We start from the raw sequence: 22,972 nt of genomic DNA, 5'->3' as shown, positions 1-22,972 counted from the left end.
ATTTTCTACCTGCCTACTTAGCATGATATCATGATTTAACAATGGTTTACGCCAGGGATTCTTAAACTTTTCCCACCCATGGTGTCCCTTTCCCTAACCAACACTTACCTGTGGCTCCCCACAGCAATTTAACAAAAAATCTCTATGAAACCTTTGTCAGTGCTGTCAATCTTCGCGTCTATGACAAAAGTTGGAGATGCACTAGAATGCACAATTTGATAACCCCTGGTTTATGCAATGCTGAGGGCACAAAATAAATAAAAAATACAGTCAATAGAACCATGATTTTGGAAAAAGCCATAGAAATTTTGCTATAGTGACGTGATTTTGAGCATACCATAAAAATATGTTTTAGGGGGAAAAAATGTTTCCATAAAAATATATTTTTATTTTTTATCAATTAGAATTTAAGCAATACCAAAATCGAAGTAAAAATGAAATGATTTTAATTACAACACGCTTTATGAAGTACAGTCCAAATGATGTATACAAGATCTCTTCCAAAAATCAGACACTTTCAGATGAGTTCTCCACAGTTACTGATAGTAATTTTCTTTGTAGGCTTGCCATTTTTTGCTCCGTACCTCTGAGAAATATAAAAGGATTGCATTTTAAGCAATATTTTTTAAATGAAATCAAATGCATAATCATTGAAACTGAAATTTTCGAAAGAAAAACGGGGAAAAAATCAATATTAAGAATTTTATGATAAGCCAGCAAAATAATGTGCTACAACAAAAGTGCAAATAAAATTTACATAATTGAGGGTGCAATTTTGCGTACAAATATTTCAAATACACTGAAGAGCCAAAAAAACTGGTCACCTGCCTAATATCGTGTAGGGCCCCCCGCGAGCACACAGAAGTGCCGCAACACGACATGGCATGGACTCGACTAATGTCTGAAGTAGTGCTGGAGGTAATTGACACCATGAATCCTGCAGGGCTGTCCATAAATCCGTAGGAGTAAGAGGGGGTGGAGATCTCTTCTGAACAGCACGTTGCAAGGCATCCCAGATATGTTCAATAATGTTCATGTCTGGGGACCTTGGTAGCCAGCGGAAGTGTCTAAAGTCAGAAGAGTGTTCCTGGAGCCACTTTGTAGCAATTCTGGATGTGTGGGGTGTCGCATTGTCTTGCTGAAATTGTCCAAGTCCGTCGGAATGCACAATGGACATGAATGGGTGCAGGTGATCAGACAGGATGCTTACGTACCTGTCACCTATCAGAGTCGTATCTAGACATATCAGGGGTCCCAAACTGCACACGCCCCATACCATCACAGAGCCTCCACCAGCTTGAACAGTCCCCGGTTGACATGTAGGGTCCATGGATTCATGAGGTTGTCTCCATACCCGTACACGTCCATCAGCTCGAAGCAATTGGAACCGAGACTTGTCAGACCAGGCAACGTGTTTCCATTCCTCAACAGTCCAATGTCGGTGTTGTCAGGCCCAGGCGAGGCGTAAAGCTTTGTGTCGTGCAGTCATCAAGGGTACACGAGTGGGCCTTCAGCTCCAAAAGCCCATATCGATGATCTTTCATTGAATGGTTCGCACGCTGACACTTGTTGATGATCCAGCATTGAAATCTGCTGTAATTTGCGGAAGGGTTGCACGTCTGTCACGTTTAATGATTCTCGTCAATCCCGTTCTTGCGTGATCTTTTTTCGGCCGCAGCGATGCCGTAGATTTAATTTTTTACAGGATTCCCGATATTCACGGTACACTCGTGAAATGGTCATATGTGAAAATCCAAATTTCATCGCTACCTCGGAGATGCTATGTCCCATCTCTCGTGCGCCGACTATAACACCACGTTCAAACTCACTTAAATCTCGATAACCTGCCATTGTAGCAGCAGTAACTGATCTAACAACTATACCAGACACTTGTTGTGTTATATAGGCGTTGCCGACCACAGCGCCGTACTCTGATTGGTTCCATATCTCTTTATTTGCATAAGCATGCCTGTACCAGTTTTTTTGGCTCTTCAGTTTATTAGTTAACTGGGACCAATATTGTACTAGATTTACTAAATCCTTGAGAGACTTGTATGACAGTGCAATGTTATTTGCATACAATTACTTCGTAGTGAGGCGACATTTTTAGCTTCTTGCTATGGCTGTGATCCTGTTTTCATTAGAAGCAAAATGGCAGGAATGACTTGGGAAGAAAAACAACTTTGGGCCAAAATATTGTACTGGCATCCACAAATAATTCTTGTCCGTCTCTCCTTGCAATATACGATTATAGTATATTACATTCTTTTTTCAAGGAGTCTTCTAAAGTCCAGTCTGCCAACTCTCTTCCTTGATACACAGCAAATTATGAAGACATGCATAATTCAAGAATAACGCTCATTTCAAATGCACAGTGCAAAATGTGCAACTTACAAGGTTTAATGTAAATACATCAAGGTGAACCGGGTGGTTTTACTGCACTGTCCATTCTTTTTTAAAGGGTTTGCATTTTGTTTACATTTTACTGTTCAATGCCAGTGTCATTGTCATTTTTAACAAATTAAGAATTTTCATTTCTAGCACTTTGCAGAGCTTTATAAAGGTTGTTCGTGCCTCTGCATGTCCTAAAAAAATTGAATGCTATTGAATAACCACATAATCACAAAACCTAAAATAGGCCTATGTACCCAACTGCTTTGTTATGCAAACTGTTATTTCACCTATACACAAAATGTGCATAATAATTTTGAAGGATGAATGTTAGTTACTGTACAGTGAATAGTCCAAGACCATAAGGTAGTAAATACAAAAAAAATCCCATTCAGACAAAAGTTTTTAATGAATATACCCTACTGTTGAACTCTCCAAACTAAGCAAAAGAAAAATTAACAAACCAAAAGGTCTAAATACACCCCTAAATAACCTAAAAATAATACAATTTCTGCTTTGGCAGAATCATTAATTGTAATCTACTACATTTGTATTATTTGGCAATATATTTATGATTCCCTCAATTAAAAACAATTACATGAATTTGGTTGACAGGATTTGGTAGGAAAAGTAGGACAAGTGGGAGCCCTTTATGCGCTGCAACAAGTTTTACCCATGACCTCTGAATCTCCTTGTATATCAGTGTTGCCTAAAGTGGGAGATGGAATTGTCTGGAGGGGGGGGGGGATAGAAGCTACTGGTATGACATAGTATCCTATGGGTATGCTTGAGTTTTGGGGGGGGGGTGATAAGGGAAAAACATTTCTAAAGAAGGGGGAATGAAACAAAAAGTTTGGAAAAACTGAATCAAAATAACCATGTGACAGTGTCCGGACCACATGACATCACATAAGCTTGTTGTGCTCTGAAATAAAAGATTGTAAATGCAAATAAAACATTAAATTTTTTTTACATTCTTGTTTTGATGTATGACAATAGCACTTTATTGCAGCACAGACAACTACAATGCACTTTCATATACTTTACACCTTTTATTAAAATAATCATAAAAAAATTTAACCAACGTCTGGTTATATTGCAGTTTCATGCATCATACGTTTCCTAAATCCGCAACATGTGCAATACAAGACATGAAGGGTTACTGTCTATCCTAATGGAAAGTTTGTATCAAGAAATAGGGATGAAAAAACAAGTTATCATATGACATACTTCCATTTTCTTCACAACTTCCATTCCCTGAATAACTTGACCAAACACAACATGAAAACCATCGAGCCTGAGAAAGGGGGAAAAAAGTATCATTAGGAAGGTGCCACAAATTAACAAGTCATTTTACTCAAAACAGTAAAATTATGATGTTGATTACGATAAAAGTCTAATAGAAGATAGTTCATTATGTGAGTTTGATAGATTCATTTGTGAGTTTGAATGGATAATTGCAGAAATTATCCACCTTGGTTCAGTTGCATTAAAAAAAATTAATGGATTTAATTTCATTAGAAATATATACTGCATTTACCTCACATTAACCAGCATGCTGGGGAAAATTAGAGTCACAGATTTTGTATAATTCCCAAACATGAGTATCTAGACTCTAAGAATCGATGGCTGATTTAAAGTTTGATCCTTTTCTAGATTTTAAGATTCTTTCGATTTGCAAGCTAGTCCATTCTGATAGTTCTTGCTTTATGTTTGGTTTCTTTACTGAAAATCTTAATTTATTCAAAATGTCAGATAGTAAGCATATTAGTTCAGATCCATTAAAAGAGAGAGTTAAATGGAAACATTAGGTTCTCAACATTTTTTGACTCATGGAGCCCTTTTTGGTAAAAAAATTCTTTGTAGGAGCCCAGTAGGCATATTTTTTATTCATTCATCAAAATTACTGATTTATTTTTATTATTTATAATATTTGTAATTACTTTTTTTTTTTTAATTTACTGTTGTTTTTTATTTTCCTAGAGCAGCTACAGAGCCCCTGGAAAGTGCACACAGAGCACCGGTTGAAAACTGCTGTTTTAAGGATAAATAATAATTTCCCCTTGTACAATAAAAGTATGCATTTCAAACCCCTCTGTCACCCCTCTTTTATGGAAAATTTTTTCTTTGTTCCACCAGTGTCCACAAAAGAGAGGTTTTACTGTTAATCAACATCTGTCGTTTGAATATATTCTGCGATCATTATCGGAACTTGCTTTTCCCCAGCATACTGGGAATGCAATAGTAAAAAAGCTGGTATCCTCAGAGTTTTACAACATGCAGGCTGATGAACAGTTGTACTATAAATTTATTCAGTCCCTTACAGTACTTCTTCCACTCTTTTGTAATTCAATTTAATACCAATTCTTTAACACGATGTTCAGTTCTAGAAGCCATATTCATAGCAAGGATAACAAATTCGTACAGGTTTTTAACAGATGGTTATTAAGAATGTTGAGTATTGTTATGGAATTTGTGTAAATAGTCATTATTTATAATTAAATAATTAATTATGCCATTTTTCACTCGCGAATAGTGTAAGTAGCCTTTATTATATGTGAAACCGATAAAAATATACATTTTTCATGTAAATCACACTAATTGGAGGCCAAACTTAATGACTCTGCTGATTTTTTTATGACTCATGATGTAGGAAGAAGAATGTCGAAAGAAAATGAGCATACAGGATCCAGTGAGAATGACAGAGAAACTTCTGTTACTTTAATATACAGGTGCTCCTCAAAAGAGAAATGGTGAACAAGGAAATAATCTTCACGCAAGCTCTTTGTATCCACGTGTGTATTTGAAGGAGCGCTGCTATAATTAAATACAAATTGTTCCAAAAGTAAATCTGACTTCCTGCACTTTATTTTCATATTTTTACTCATCTCAAGGACTGGTGAAGACATAATCTGGAATAGTATATAGCAGGAAGTGTCCAACAGAGTTCATTTCTAATAGAACGTTTGAATTGACTTATTACCGGAAATAGTTGGGGAACTCTTGCGACATTCAAGAAACACTGTGATAATTACTGTGGAAAAAAGTTATTTTTTATGGCCGCCCCATACAATATCCACACTCATATTGATGTACAGAAGCAAATGAAGATATCATTTTACAATTGAAAACAAGTACGTTTAAAAAAGAGTAAACCTAAAAAAATTCATAACAATTAAAAAAAATGTTGCTTACCATTCTGTTTTTGCTGTAGAGATAAAAAACTGTGAGCTATTTGTGTTTGAACCAGAGTTAGCCATGGATAAAACACCTTCGGAGGAAAAAGATGAGCATTCATGGAAAAAGAGCCATGTAACATTTGAAAATATACAAAAATAACATTTGCCGCAGAGAAAAAATCAACAGTGAAAGCAAACAATGGCAAAAAATTTCTGACCACAGCGTCGTGACTTCTTGAGACAAATTTTCTCTACTGAGTAACAAGGAGTTAAGATTGATTTCATAACCAGCCCAATTGGTCTTCCCTGCCATAGTGCAATTATATATATATATATATAACAGTAAATGATAAACCTGGTGATTATGCATATATATTATGCATAATCTTCAGCCATTTTAAAGTTTGATAAATTTTTATGTGATTTATAGGACAGTGAAGTGGAATGATTTATAATGTCATACACATCTTCCTTACTTTGATATTTGATTTTTGTTAATTACTGTATATTTTTATATAATGTATATTTTTATTAAATACCAATGCATTTTCTCAATGAGCAGTGATGTTGAGGATTCTTGCTATATTGTTGGCACTCTAAGCTGGACGATGATATATAATATATATATAATTTCTATAATTTATAATTCCTATTACTGATTACTTCTACATTGTTATATTCTCAATTGCTTTTCTATTCATTCCATATTGCATATTTGATGCGAATAGTGAAGTTTATAAGATTTTCATTACAATACACACAAATCCCGTTTTAAAGAATACCGTTAGAGTGAAAATCTAATCTTACCGAACACTTTTCTAATCTCCCAAATAAGTTTACATAGAAACAATGCTAGGTAACCTGGAATTCTTTTACAACAAAATTTCGTTTTAACCAAGTGATTCGACTGTATTATGTTTCAACTGTGCAATAGACAGTGATGTTCTTTAGATTCTCATTGCATTATCATTCATAGTTGGCACCTTCTTATCAATTTTTTGTATCATGCATTTGAATTTTGCATCTGTGTTTTCAAAATTTTTCATTCAGATTTTCCCATTTACTTTAGTTCCTTGAGTCGTGCTGTGGTTGCCTGCGGGAATTCCTGGCCGGACTGATGCTGAAAAATTCTCCCGCAGCATGGTCTATCCAACTGCTCAAGTCCCCTGGAGGGGGGGGGGGACATGCTGGCCAGACCATGTTCTGGTCTGGTGGTGATCATGTATAATCCCCAGCTCATATTAGCAAATATGATCAATTGTCAATGAATTGCTTAAATTTACTGGACATTTTTCTCAAGCTTCAGTCTAGGACAGGGGTCTTCAACCTTTCACGAGTCGCGAGCACTGCTTATGCCCATTATCAAATGAAGAGCACCCTTACGGCAACTTTGACATACGTATGCCTGAAATCTACATTTGATAGTAATCCTTGAATGCAATTTTTACAGGGTACTTAATTGAAGCAGTGACCAAGTGCTCGTGAGCAATAAATCAGGCATGAGAATTGAGCACTCTTGGTGCTTCTGGGAGCACCGTGGGGCTTGCGAGCAACAGGTTGAAGATGACTGTGCTAGGGTGATGGATTCATTCAATTATTATGTTTAAAAATATCCATTAAGTGTGAAGAAAGCTAAAAAAATTACAAGCAATAATAATTTATACATTTTTATCTTTATAACGCTTATTTTCATTCAATTTTTATGACAAATTATGTGTAGTGCACCCGTATTGTACGGGACAAGTTGAAAATGGTTGAATTAGTGATATTTCCACATTATTTTTGCTATATTTATCATACCCACCAACTTCAATTGGGAATTATGTATAATCACCGTTAAAAGTGATAAATGTAAGAAAATTTATCCAACCTACCAAGATGATTTTTAATTACACATAATTGTCAATTTATCTCATTTATTGTAACATAGTCATAATGTTCATTCTATACTATACAAATATGAAAAATCAAATTTAGGCCCCACGGCACAACACACTCATAAGAATTAAATTCTGAAACTGATGTGTAATGTAGACTCATAAATTTTTTTATGTGATTTGTAAGCAACAAGACAGAAATCAAACATTGTGAAGAGGCGTGGAGATTTTTCATTGTTTTTGTTGCACTACTATTTTCTGAGCATAATTTTTAGACTGGGACTTAGTTTCGTAGTCGATATAGACAGCTACGCTTTTATGTCTCTTGCCTGATCTGTTGACAGGAAGGGAAGTGGGTTGTACTATAAAAGCTCTGCAACCAAACCACTGTACACTTTCAAGAAATAGATTTGGAATATTTCAACTATTAATAGAGTGCAGATTGACTTAGTAACATCCTATTGCAATGTACAAATACATTATAATTAATGGGAAGTTGACCAATGCACCAAATAACAATAAAAAAATGTGACTCTATAATTTACCTGGACCAGTATGCTTCAGAACAAAATTCTCATCGTCAAATTTTCGGCCATATATGGATCTGCCTCCTGTACCATTATGGTTAGTTATATCTCCTCCCTGGCACATCTATTAAGACTCAGTTAATGAAAAATACTTAAAATTTTATCCTTTTTTGCAAATCAGAACATAAATTCACTGCAAGAAATTGAAATATATTCCACCCCTAAAAATGTATAGAAAAATTTTAATGCTGTAATATTGCACTAAAGGGTTTCCAGCAAAATATGCTTGATCATTTCTCCGACTTTCATTGATAAAAGTTCAAAAAAATTCCCCTGATCTAAACTCCTGAAGAAAGAAACATAATTTGAGATCTCAACCTTCCAAATATTTTGAGTTTTCCCCTGATTTTTACCAAATATCTGTATATTTCCCAGACTTTTTTGCCAAATATATTATGTTTTCTCTGACTTTTTTGCCAAATATATTATGTTTTCTCTGACTTTTTTGCCAAATATATTATGTTTTCCCTGACTAATTTTTATTTCCCTGATTTTCCAGGTCACTGAGAACCTGGCACTATTTTGAACGAAAGGGTATCTAAAAATAGCTGAAATGGCAGCACTGTATCTGAATGTTGTAGTCGATTGCTAGGCATTGGTAGCTTCAGGTTCTCATTCAAGTGAACAGGGTGTCATTAATTGACATGAAATGCTCTTTTGTCTATAGTGTATAGGATGTTTAATACAACTTCTTAAAAAAATAACTGGTTATTTTTGGATCAACCTTTATGTACAGCAAAACCTAGCTACAATGATACTGGATATAATGATGTCTACAACAATATTTTTTCCAGTCTCATTTGGAAATGTCTTCTATACTCTAATGTTAAACTGATGCCTCTTGATGTAATGATAATCCCTCCCTAACAATTTTTTTTTGGTCTTCAGAGTATCTCTATACCACAGTTCCACTGTATATAACATACCAAGAGTGTCGTTTGCAACTTTTCTTTTCACTTCCTCACTTAGCTCCAGTATACATTGTTCATGTACACTGTCCTTTTTTTTGAAAGTGTGCCAATTTCTGTATTCCCATGAACATAAAAAATAGTTGTAAAAAGCCCCAACTCTCGTACAAACAAATGAAATACAATGTGCTCTTTTCTGTGCAAACAGAAATGACTTGTACTACCATGAGTTACATGATTTATTGTGAAAAATAGATTTCTCAAATTCAAGCATAATCGCAGGATAATTGCTGAACCAGTGTGTATGGATTATTGTTATAATCAAGTAAAAATTATTTGAACAATCAAAATAGTGTATATACTGAAATACCAATTTTTGAAAGGCTACAATATAAGCTAGGGAAGTTGTTAAACCTAAAATCTTTGCTGTGATTTTTTTGAAATGTTATTACAAGGCTTGGTGAGGCATTTCTAAACTGGTTACAATTTCATACCTAAGTCCAACGTTATTGCCAGCCTTAAAAAAAAAATTGTTTAATGCAAGGTTCATCAACTCAAAGGTAATTCACAGAGTCCTCAACTCCTAAATAATTCCAATCCATGAATAAAAGTTTGGTTATTGCCACTAAAGCCAGGCATTTATAAAAATACATGATGCTAGTTTGCACAGATTTCAAGGAATGGGGACTTTTTTTAAGACCCTGATTGTGGCCAAGAGGCACCTTAATTTTATGATGATTATCATTATAAAAATAACTTTTTACACGTCATTTAATATGCTGTGTGGGAATAACAGCATTTTTTATTCAAAGATAGGTGTCGTTCCTAAATTTTGGTCTCAAATAACTTACATTTATCTTTGTATTCACAATTATACCTCGACTTATATTGTTATAATCAGTTTTACCTATTATGTAACTTCAGTAGTATTTACCTTATTTCCATCAAACACTTGTGTACGCACTAATCTGGGTTTTGCACAATTAAAACACAATCAAAGGATACAAATTGAGGTATCACTCTGTGGAATACACTTCCTTTATAGCCATAACCTTTCTCATGCGTACACAAACAGCGGAAGTTTTCTGAAATAGAAAGCAGAGACAAAAAGAAATCAATAAATATTTCAATAAACCAGAAAATATATAATTTTAATTTAAAATCTCTCAAGGGGTTTTTTATCAAGGTTTCAAATTAATGTACCCAAAAGACTAATACATCGCTGAAATTTTTTTTTACCTGCTGTCAAAGGAACAACATCAGCCTTCAGAAGGATTTGTACTCGGCCGATTTCTTCACCATCGATATTGATATCCAAGTAAACAGTGGGATTTGACTTCTTCTTTGCTTGTTCATTATCCTAAGAAACATATATCGTCAATAGATATACAAGGTGCACAGTTAACAGCACGCACAGAATTTTACTGGCAAACCATTGATCCTAGAGGCATACTTCCAGTTAGAGAAAGTATCCAAATAATGTAAAGTACTCAAATATGTCATTCATGTTGCAAGGAGTTGTATAGTTATTAAAATAAGAAAAAATAACTTTTTAAACAGTTTCAGTATGCCTCAAAACCCAATTAGAAAATTGCTGCCCTATCTCTCTCTATGCCAACAAAAATAAAAAATAAATAAAAATTCTATGTTTCTAAGTACAATATTGCTAAGATATTCAAATTTGAAAAATGGAGGAAAGTTGAGAAAAAACAGCATTAAGTATGGGTAAACCGTTTTATCTGCATTTAATACTGTTTTTTTTTTAACTTTCCTGCCGACGTAATTTTAAAAAATGTGCCTGTTAAGGGGAGATGTCCTCTAACATGGAGTATCTGTAATGGGAGGTTCCACTTTAGTACTGTTAGGGTCCACAGGGTCCAAAAATATGAAGAGTCAAAGTTCATTCATTTCAAATAGTGGTCGTTTCCATTAAAAATGGTGTCTCAGTAAACTAGAATTGCTTTGAAAGTAAAAAACATACTCACTAATGTGATATCTTTTTGAAAAGAGGGATAATCCCTGTTCATGGATTTGTATGTCACATGGATTCATGTACCAGCAGGAGCCACACCATTCACTAGCATCAAAACTAACTATTCAGTGTTTGATTTTATTTATTGAACACTTTTTCATTCCTTACAGTGAATTCTTCACCTTAATGGGATGGGTCTGGCAATAGCCAGAAATTTATTTTGGAGGAGGACCAAAGTGATAGAACAACCGATTTAAGGATTTCATTCCATATATCAGTTATTAATAAGTCACATAATTAAATAAGACAATTGAAGGTATAATATAGACACAAGTACTTGTTCATCTTCATTAGGTTTGCTTGAGGACTCTGTTTCATCATCTTCCTTTAGCGTTTCGCCAGCATGTTCCTTCAACCAGTTATCATCTGACCAAACTTTATGGGGGAGAAGTAGTATTATTATTATCCATACATTCTGCTAAATAATGATGCTAAAGAATTGCTAAATATCACTATGTAAGATTAATTTTTCTAGATGGAATATACATTCAGACCTTTTTTGATATAGCAAACTCTGATTCAACAAATACTTTAATTTAATGAATTTTTTTTGTTAGTCAAACCGCTAATTAATGAATATAAACAAAATTATAAAATAAATATAATTTTTGTGTGTTTAGTTGATTATTTTTAAAGTCCAGGGTGATCTCATATTTTCGCAGAAAGTCCACTCCAATAAGACTGCATTCATCTCTTGGGAGAGTTCTTTCTTCACTGCGCAGACCATTCCGTCAATCCTGATTTCAACAGTGGCGGCATCAACAATGAATAAGTTGGCAGCAGTGATGTGATATCCTCCTTGACGGCAGCAATGGACGTGTTGAACATAGCAATGGAGGTGGTGACATCATTTTTCACAGCAACAATGAAATTTGTGACATCTTTAATGGCTGAGCTTGTTCACTGGATCCTGTCCTTTATCCCTGATTTTATCTGACCCATCACAGACATCAACTGCTTCAGTTGTTCATGCATCTTGTCCATGTCCATTCCTCTGGTCATTACTATTCAAGTTTTTGAACTATCCTGCTTCCAAAACCAAATTGTTCCAGATAATGTTTCTCAGAAGCACTCTAGATGGCAAAGCATGAAGCAATTTGAAGGACAAAACAGATTAATTTTACAAAACAGCCACGTACATGTATTCACAAGCAGCAATTTGACAATACATTATGAACAGAGAGCTCCTGGCATATAGCTTCTCACACATACAAGAGATCTCGTATTCAACAACCCAACAAACTGCACCTTAGTTCCACTTTGGTGGCGCTTTTGTGCAGACAAAGGAAATTTCAAGAAAATTCTTGTGAGATCCCATTATTTCTCTGGTGCAAAAACGTTGCCAAATCATTGGAGTTGTCGCCAAACTTTGCTGAGTTGCTGATTCGGCGAGATTTACAGAGAATTGCACTAATTTTTATTTATATCTAAGATAATAACTATTTGCAGGCAGAAAATAGCATAACGTATGATAAAAAAAGGACTATTTACATAATTTTCATAGCAATATGCTTAAAAGATAAATATATCATACCGGCACGTGATGACCCTTCTTTTATCTTCATGGGTTTTGCTAGATTGACCCTCACTGTGCGACCAAAAAGCTCAGAATCATTCTGAAAAAAGAAAAAAAACATGAGGTGGGCTTATACTTTATTTTTCTCATTGACACTCTGTGCCATCACAACTCATGGGCCACCTGGGCACGGTCTGAGGGTCTCATAAAAATTCACCATGCAGATCGGTGGCTTTCTAGCCAGATAAAGGACCTCAGAAATATTACTTTGCATGATGCTCTTAAGACAGCTCTGTTGACATAAAAAAATAAAAAGGATTTTCTATAACAGAAAATGTGACAGTAGGGTTTCCCAACCTGGAACCCATCTTGTGGTACTGGGATATTCTAAGGGGGACACCGGAAAAAATGAAGTGGAAGAGACTTGCATAGAGTAGTTTGATTCATATCACATGTACAAAGCATCACCCAAATATATGCATGGTCAAAAGGTATATTATTTATGTGCTGCATCGGTGTAAGAGCTACACTTTTCAGGGAAATGTTAAATTTTCATACAATCACTTTTTTTTTATAATACAAACACTATGTTTTGAAAAAAATGGTTGCTAAATGCTCAGAACAGTTTCTAATTAGTTAAAATGCAATTAAAATGGTTATTGATATTTCAATATCAAAGTAAATTTCTTGACGATTGGGTTTTACTGAAACAAAACAAGGTGCAGCAGCAGAGTATGTGCTGCAGGAATACAAAACTTGTTCTAAAAACAAAAATTTCTGTGGATCACCAGAGAAATATGGTATACATCATTGATTCCCAATGTGGGCGTTAACGTCTCCTTGGGGGCGATGGAAAGTTCCAGGGGGTGGTAGAAGCTACAAGTATAACATAAGATCCTATGGGTTAGATTGCGTTGGGAGGGCGGGGGCGATTGGAGAAAAAATTTCTGAAGGGGGCGATGGGACAAAAAAGGTTGGGAAACTATGGTATACACTCAAGCAGTGTTTGCCAATACACATCCAGACACATGATTCACGCACAAAATTCAATTTTACCCCTCCAAATTTTGTTGAGTAGTGACATTACTCCTTTAAATTTTAAATAATTTTTTAATACAGTTATTTCTCACCGATAAAAAAAATATTTCTTTTTTCAAAAATATCCCTTAAAACTTTGGAGAGGAGTGAAATTACTTTTCCAAATGATATTATCCAACAACACTGCACGGATGAGAGTGATGAAAGCAGTTACAAAAAATTCTGGAACAGTTAATGTCTGTCTAGCCAAAATTTGGGTCAGTTTTCCGGACCCTTCACAAAATTCTGGACCTGAAAAATGGACCCTTCACAAAATAAAAATTAATGAAACCATAAATTTGGAATTTCATTTTGTGATAGATTAACTAGATTACTTTGCTTCTCACAAAATTACTCATTTTTCACAAAATAAATTATCCTTTTCACAAAATAAGGAAAAATGTTCACAAAAACAGGAACCAACAAAAAAGTCTGGACAGACCCCAGTTATGTAAGGACTTTTCAAATAATAAAAAAAATAGTTTTCTAGATTTTCATGTCATTAAATTAGAAGCAATGGGATCTTTAGTGACATGAATGAAATATGAAAATCATTTAAATTGTTCTCGATTTTAGGAATTTTGTTCAGAAATATTAAAATTAAAATAGTTCTATATCAGTGCATAACTGGTAAAAAAAATAACATAAAATTTACCATATTATCAATAGCAGCTGCAGCATCCTAAATCAAGAGAAAAATAAAATATGTAAGACATTTCACATTAATTAACAGCAACTGATAGTGTTAGAAACTATAATGTATCAATTTTTTCTGTACTTTTATTACTGTAAAGCAGGGTCTGACAACCAAACCTGACGCTGGTGAAGTGTGGCTTTTTCCGCTTATCAAAGCTCTACTCCTATGTATAGTGTGAGCACATTAGGCACAGATTCAGAACCGCCTCCCTCCCTTTTCCCACAACCAAGAGCCCAGGAGAATAACATAGAAACATGGTGCTGTCTCATAAAAATACAGGATGCACAGTCACAACATGACCTTTTCTTCTTAAATTGTGTCCTCCCAATTTTCCTGAAACATAGCCCTGACTCCACAACTGGGGGGAATCCCTGATGTTTCGTCTTTCTAAATATGAGTACTAAATTCACTCAATAATCATTTTGGATTTCAAATTTGACTTGATTATAATCAACTCTTCAAGTACTAATATTATGTTTATACGTCAATGTCAAGTATTCAACATTTTTGGCCTCATGGAAGGATGATTGTCCCTTGGGTTCACATAATGTATATGCTCAATGTTCTTTTCTTTGTTGGTTTTTGTTCTTTTTTTTTCATTGTTCGTTTAATTGCCATGTTCTATGTGAATTTCCATATCAAATTTTAAAAAAAAAATGTTAACCTCTACGATCCATTAATTCATGATTATCGAAGAAATCTCCCAATAAAAATTTTCGCACAATTGACCGGCAGCATATATTGGTAGATTGTAATTAACAAGTTGTCGATCGCTGCTACAGAGAATAACAATAAAAATGTATTAAAGGATTATAATAATAATTAGAAACTTGGCTCTCACCTCTGCAGATTCAAATTCAATAAATGCAAAACCTCTATGTTTTTCTAAAAATAATGAGTCAAAGATCAAACCATATTTTTTCTTGAGACACACAATTGAATCAAAATCATTAGAGATTCATAAAATATATCAACTGAGGCGAAAACGTAAATTTCCGAATGAACCATATCTCAAGGGTACATCCACATTTGGGCTTCAATTCCCTCTGTGTATGAGCAAGAGCTTTATGCCATGCACAGGTGGATTTATGGTTTTGTTGCCTGTTGGCTCAACAAATTTGGCTGCCCTCCTACCATTATCAGGGGTCTGTCCATGCATTTTTTTTAGAGGGTCTTGTTGTGTGAAAACAATCTATAATTTTGTGTAAAATGAAAAAAAAATGTCTAGTTAATTTTAAACTAAAGAAATAAGATTTCAAATTTATGATTTCATTAATTTATATTTCGTGAAAGGTTAGGAAAATGGACCTGAATTTCAGCTGAACGAACTCCTAATTATGTCTTATCTTTTTCTGATGTCAGAAAACATAAAAAAAATCCCTCCTCCCACCAACCAAACTATCGAGCTCGAAGAAAAGCCTAATTGAAGGTTCCTGATAGTATCACTGTTAGCCCTATCATCAGAGATTAACAAATCACAAAAATATCCAAGCGACAGAAAATTTTTTTAGTAGCCAAACAATTTTTTTAGGGGAAAAACAGGTCAAAATGTACTACTTCTTTCAACTTTTTCAGGGCAAAGCAATCCTCACCTTCCTTTCATACTGATATGAATTTGGAGTTGTCCTGACTGTGATTTAGTAACCAAATATATAGAAAATTTTTTTTTAGATGCCAATTCCCAATTTTTTTGTCACGATGGTCACCTGGCACTTCTCAAGCCCTGCTATCGTCTTTGGTTATCATTCCACCAGCTATAACACCCAGCGCTGCCCAGGTTTTCTCCTCATACTTTCTTTTTTTTTCTTACAAGCCGAGCACAACTCAGGTCCATCACCATTTATGGGCGATTTACTACTTAGTGAGTTGTGCCAGAGGTGTAACTGTGTGTGTACCTACAGAATTAATTTTATCAAGTATGTTTCTATAAACTTGAGACATGCAGAAAGCATAGACAAGAGTAAGAGTTACAAAACTATAATGAAATAATTTTGAAAAAGGATACGAGTTTCATAATCTAATGGTATCTGTATATCGATTATCTCCCCAAATGGTATAAACGCTGCATGGATGACTTTCTCGTCAACTTCCTCTGCAAGACCTCCTATGAAAAGAAAAATAATAAGCAAAACGCATAAAATTCTCACACTATATTTATTGGCTATATGTGCATCAGTGAGATGAATGTAGAATTGCTGATGCCAAAGTTTTTAATTGTGGTTTAGTTGTTGCAAATTGTGCTTAGCAAAGTTGCAAACATATTGTTTAACAATTTTCATAGTATTTTCTATGAAACCTTTTATTTCATAAAAACCAAAATGTTATTTTTTGAAATACTGAAAAGATATTAAATTGGCAGCAAAACGACATAAAAAAATTATACAGTCAACGCTCGTTATAACAACCGTACTCCCTCGTTCCATCAAAAAAGAATGTTATATGGTTGTTAATCAAAAGTAAAACATACAGGACTCTTGCTATAAAGTAAAACCCCATCTTGACAGACACCCTCCTCAGATGCAGACGCCCCTCTTTTACGGCCAGATTATAATTTCTCCTGTATAATAAATTTATGAATTTCAAAACTGATTAACGATCCCTCTTTTTTTACTGACAAATTTTTTGTCCCACCGGTGTCTGCAAAATAAAGGTTTTACTGTACAAAGCATTTGGACTTATCCGACCAGTCGTTATAATGGAATGGTTGTTTTAACATGGGATCTTTATAACAAACATTGACTACTACTACTAAACCACACATGCACCTCCTCCATATTTCTCTGAGGAACTTCTAACGAATTGGTACATGTGGGAATGTGTATGTACGTGTTGTAAAAATAATGCAAAGTTCATTACTGTGTAATGCTTGTTATAGTGCTGCTGCCATCTATTTTTTGAAAGTAAGTGAAGTGTAGGGGGAAAGTAAGACAATTTTCATCAAATGTGGAATTATTAATTTCATTTATTTCTTAATTTTCATCAAATAATTTTGGAAATTATTTCTTCCGTTAATTCAGAATTTTCATTGGTACTGGAATTATTTCTTTCAATTACTTTTTGATCGATCAATTCTGAATTTTTCATTAGTTTCGGAAACGGCTTCTTTCATTAGTTCAAAATTCATTTCACCCCAGACGTGTTGCCTGCTCAGACTGTATGAGTGATGAAGTGATTGAGTGAGTGGCCATATGAGTGACCAAGTGAGTATGTGATTTGCTGTATGAGCAACCAAGTGATTGTTTGATTGACTATACGTGTGACTATGTGAGTATTCGAGTGAGTGACAATATGAGTGACTGTGTGAGTATTCAAGTGAGTGACCATATGAGTGGCTGTGTGAGTATTCAAGTGAGTGACCATATGAGTGACAGAGTGATCATATGAGTAAGTTTGAATGATTGTATGGTAAAATGAATGATTAAGGGAGTGAGTATGAGTGGCCATATAATTTATGAAGTTAGTGGCCATGTAAGTGACCAATTGAGTGAACATTTGCATGATCAAGTAAGTGATGAAACAGCTTTGGTATAAGGGGCCATGCCAAGTTGGCGACTTTTTTCAATGATAAGTTGAAACAGTGACATAATTTTGCTCTCTGGGTTGTCATTGTTCTAGATCAGCAGTTCTCAACCTTTTTGACTCGTGGAGTCCTTTTTAGTAAAAAAATTATATGGTGGAGCCCCGTAGGCCCATTTCTTAATTATTAATCAAAGTTAGATTTATTTTTACTATTTGAATATATTTATAATTATTTTTTTAATTTAGTGGTTTCTCCCCCCCTCAAGTGGCCACGGAGCCCCTGGAGAGTGCATAAGGAGCCCCAAGGGCTCTGCGGAGCAGCGGTTGAGAACCGCTGTTCTAGATAGTTCTCATCCACATGCCGCTAGTTGTTTTTTCTATGCTTTCTACTGTCACTCTCATATGGTCACCTACTGACTGCTCATAGTCAGTCATCCACTCACTTGTTCACAGATAAGGTCACACGACCCTTTCGTTGGTCGCTCATACAATCACTCACCCCTTCACTTGGTCACTCACTCTATTATATAGATATATATAGAATATTTAGAATGATTATTATTACATTATTTACACTAGTATCAAAGCCAATTCGCTAATGCTAAATTTGCTGAACATTTTGATTGCACCGAACCGGCTGTGTTAATATCTTGAAGCAGATGGCACATTTCAGTTGAACCAGCATACAGCAACAACACAGGCAACACAAGGGGAAGAGTCATGTCCAACTAACAACCGAGCTACGATCCTGGCCAGGTGTGGAAATGTGTGTCTAGACCTTAACAGCGTGAACTATGAATTCCTCTGGAGATTGTTCATGAGCTGCATGTATGGTTATGGTCGTCATTGAACATTTTTGGAAAAGCGGAACAGCTTCGGTATAAGGGGACACGGCAACACAGCGCATCGGCACTGGTGACTTATTGTCGGAAAAAAAGTCGCCAACGCCGATGCGCTGTGTTCTGCATTGCCGTTGTTCTGCTGGGTTGTCATTCTAGAATGTTCTTTCTGTTAAAAAAGGTGGTGCTGGTTGTTCTTTTTCCGTTTTTCTAGAGCGTCTTTTGAAATTTTCAAACGGGTCTTCTCCCTTTCCATTCTATTTTTTTCTTCTAAATGATGTCACCTTAAAGCTGCAGCATTTTGAATGATTTGATAAACCATTGGGAGATTATATATACGGAAGGAAGAGAAAATGATCTAATGTAGTGTGTGGCTCGGATTAATATATATCTCTCAGGTTGTACCTTTAATATTTTCCAATATTCATTCTTTTTCTGCATACAGGATGCCCCTGTATCCTTTTTATTTATTTTATTAAAAGAATCTGGATTCCCGGAAAGAGAGTCCTGGTTTTATAATACATAGAATATATTTATTTATACAACATGCAGGACCGTTGTTTATTTAAGAGTGGATACCTTATATTGTTTAGATCACAGGTTCCCAAACTTTTCATTCCATCGCCCCCTTCTCCAGAATTTTTTTTCTCTCATCGCCCCCCAACTCAAGTAAACCCATAGGATCCTATGTTAAATCTGTAGCTTCTATCGCCCCCCTGGACCATTCCATCGCCCACCAGGGGGGCGATATTGCCCACTTTGGGAAACACTGGTTTAGATGTTTAGTCTTAGTGATATTTTTATTATAATTATGCTTGTTGGTTTTAGCATTTTTATGCTTGCTTGAGCGTCCCACAGCCTCATATCATATTTATAATCCAGATCTTATTTATGTTTCCATTTCTCTTGTGTTTCATGATATTTTTCATATTGTTTTCTATGCTGGCGATTTCTTTTTTCGGCGCCCGTAATGCGTCTAACGGCCTTGGCGACTTTTGATGGAGTCGTCGGACATGTTTGGCGGCGAAAAAAAGTCAGAAAATCGCCAAGCTGCCCTTTATACAGAAGCTGTTCCTGAAATGGCATTAAATAGTTCGACGTTAATATAATTTATTTACAGTTCTGTCGGTTCCGTAAGCGAGGTTTGGTGAGTTCGATGATTTTTTTTTTTTTTTTTGTCGCCAACAGATTACTTTGGCGCTTTGCCATTTAATGGCTCGACATCAGCAATCTTTTGATTTTTTAAATGCTCTTCAATATTGTTTGGAGACGGACGGACGTGTGAAATTCTGCGTTCGACAAAAGATATTTTGGCATGATTTAAAGTCGCCAGATTGGCGTAAACCTCACTTTTTGAATCATAGCTTATTTAACGCAGTATTTATGAGACTTTACGAGGTTTTGTGAAACCAATAGAAACATTATAGATATGTGTAAGTTTCTTGATATTGTTCCAGCAAAGCATAAATTTCTATGAATAAAATATGTATCGAAATGTGTGGGACGGATTACAATTTCTTTTCATCACGCCACGTGAAAGAGATTCAAAAGTGAATGACGGATTTTAACTCACCAACATACAACGTCCGTTTAGACGTCGCTGCCATGATGCCGAATTGTAAACAACTGATAATCAAAATAAAGACAGACCATTCGTAGTTGTTGTTCAAAATGTTGACATTACTGACCATATTTTCTTCCAAACAAAATATGAGACACCAGGAATCCAAAGGAGAATATTCCAGATACCACCAATTATCAGAAAAAATTATACCAAAAATAAGCAAAGTTACCTACTAGTATTGCTTAAGAAAACTGAAAAATGTCAATGGGGGGGGGGGGGGGAGGTGGAGGGTTAAGAAATACAGTCAACCCTCGGTTTACGAACTTAGTTCGTTCCACGTAGCCCGTTCGTGACCACCCAAAAAAATATTTTACAGTAAGAGGCCATTCAAGTGTCTCAAGTGACCCCCTTCCCCCCCACCCTTGTCACCAAAAGTTCGCCATCTCTGCCCCCCTACCTCCTATGACATATTAATGTGTTCAGAGACTGTACGCGGGGAGGGAGGCACATAGGGGGGCTCCTGCGTCTTCCCCAAACGATCAAAAAAAATTTTTTTTTTAATCAAAATTTCGAATGAAAATACCTTTAATATGTTACTATAATCAATTTCTGTTAGTTTCAATGCTATTCGAAGGCTAAGAACTCAAAATTTCCTTTTAAGAAATTCATTGTGACCCACCATCTATCATTATATAATAGTAAATCGTTGGCCCTTGAACCAAATGTGGTCCGGGGGGGGGGGGTTATCTGATGTGGCCTGCTCCCTCAAACCTAATTTTGTAAAAATGAACCAAGCGGCAGATTTACAGATCTCTTAGGTGACCCATGGCACATTTTCAGATCACTCAAGTAGGTCAGGGCACATTCACAGATCACTTAATTGACCCACGACACAGTTCCAGAAACACTCAGGGCGGTATTCACCGACATGGTTTAAGCTATAGTCCCAATTTTTCGATGAGATCGACACGGATATTGGTTAAATTCAGATTTTTAACCAATCTACGTTGACCTCTTATCTAAAAATTGTGACTACAGTTTAAACCATGTTGGTGAATACGGCCCTTAAGTGTTCATATATTCATATATTCAGTGTTCAAATATTGCAATGAATTCAGTGCAATATTTGAGCTATGTTCAAATGGTGATAATTGATATGATTAGTATTGCTTTAGCAACACGAGCAGATATGTTCCGGCATCACTAAGTAGTAGATGAAGGAACCAAATCAGAGTACGAAAATTATTACAATAACCTAATAAATGTAATAACGGCACTTGAAACTAATTTATCATTTCTTTAAAAAAACAATTCGTTGGAAAAAGGAAGAAATGTCGTCAAATAGACTGGAAAAAAAATTGCAATTCATTGTATACAATTAATACATCTCTTTTTTTAGAGCGATGATGGAGGAAGACGACGCAGGAAACGAGGGATAGGGTTGGTTTGCGTTAGACGCACGATTTTGAGTTCGCGATTGAACGCTGGTATGACCAGTTCCAGCGTTCACTCCTGATGGATGTCGAACCTTTGTAGAACCAAGTATATCCATTATATTAAACATCGCCAGGAAATATGTTGGCACCTACCAACAGTCACCAGAAAAGCACGCGCATGGGCGTTCTGACAATGACAATGCTTCACTTGCACAGCACTACAAATGTGTACGAGTTGCATCATTTCTTCGCTTTTTTCATTCGTGATATTGGTGCTGCCATTTATTATCGAAATTAAAAGTGACAGTGATGACGAATTTCCTGCCAATACAAAAGTGATTGAGTGATGATGACGAATTCCTACCAATAAAACAAAAGTGTTCCTGTATTCTTTCAGTCCAGCTCCCAATAAGCAAAATTGATAAACTGAATTGGATAATGTCCAGTTTTTTCCACATAAGAGACACCCGAACGAAAGGATCCCCAGAAAAGCAGGGAGACAGATAGTAATAGTTTTTCAGCTTTTTAATCTATAATGTTTGTGCTCTGCTATCTTTTCACGAAATTGGAAGTGATTAATACGGTGATTTATAAATGGTTCCCCCTCAGAAAGTTTCATTCAATTCAGATCACAACAAGTAAACCCACAAACTGAACTGGTTGAAGCAAAAGGTTCAGTCCTCTCCATGGTACATAAAGAGATGCCCAAAACAAAGTACCTCCAGAAAAGCAGATGATGAATAGAATAGTTTTTCCCCTACTTTACATACGTTATAAGTGCTGCCATTTAATATCAATATTAAAAATTACTAATGTGGTGATGATCAAATCCGTATTCCAGTGAAACTAAGGCTTGATTTTCAATGTTAGGAAATTATTTATATTTCTCAATATCAGTATAGAATGAAAAATTAAGTAGACGCTCTTCGTGTAAAATAATAAAAGGAAAGAGAACATTTTTTTGTTGTTGAAAATTCAATTGCATAGAATAACGGGAAGTGCGGGTCATATGGCCATCAAAATTCAGATATGTGAATACTACGTGATAGTCATATTAAAAATTTTCAAGGAAGATTTATCATTTAATTCAGATTTTAAATATTTATTGTTTTTCTGATTTTATGTACAGTGTTGCCAGGTGAAAACCTGAAACATCACAGTATTCAGATGTATAAAAGATATTCTCTCATTGGCTATTACAACACATGACGCAATAGTTGGACTACCAGGTTATGTGACTGATCAATCAAAAAAGTTTTCTTATTCCCAATAAAAAGAACAACATTTTTAAGCTTCAGTTTGATTCGTCGATGTCAGATAGACTTATTGTGATGTCCCCAAGCACCGTCA

The 22,972-nt window shown here is 35.3% G+C and overlaps 1 protein-coding gene across 1 annotated transcript; it reads right to left on the bottom strand.

Annotated features, from left to right (window-relative positions):
* Nucleotides 1-425: 425 nt before the first annotated feature.
* Nucleotides 426-20,312, bottom strand: cyp33 (peptidylprolyl isomerase cyclophilin-33). The gene is made up of 12 exons (XM_089238307.1): nucleotides 20,196-20,312; nucleotides 16,270-16,368; nucleotides 15,106-15,149; nucleotides 14,223-14,249; nucleotides 12,509-12,590; nucleotides 11,252-11,349; nucleotides 10,182-10,302; nucleotides 9,948-10,027; nucleotides 7,993-8,098; nucleotides 5,587-5,662; nucleotides 3,622-3,688; nucleotides 426-586 (listed from the first exon to the last, which is right to left on the bottom strand). The coding sequence occupies exons 1-12, from the start codon at nucleotides 20,227-20,229 to the stop codon at nucleotides 518-520; spliced, it is 903 nt and encodes a 300-aa protein (XP_089094433.1). The 5' UTR covers nucleotides 20,230-20,312; the 3' UTR covers nucleotides 426-517.
* Between the last annotated feature and the right edge of the window lie 2,660 nt (nucleotides 20,313-22,972).

The sequence above is a fragment of the Pholcus phalangioides genome, unplaced genomic scaffold (genome assembly GCF_987345545.1).
Source record: "Pholcus phalangioides strain wild (caught in Gottingen) unplaced genomic scaffold, Ppha-v1.0 ptg000002l_1, whole genome shotgun sequence".
Lineage (NCBI taxonomy): Eukaryota > Metazoa > Arthropoda > Arachnida > Araneae > Pholcidae > Pholcus > Pholcus phalangioides.
Note: the sequence above shows the minus strand (reverse complement) of the source record. Positions and strands in the feature narration are given on the sequence as shown.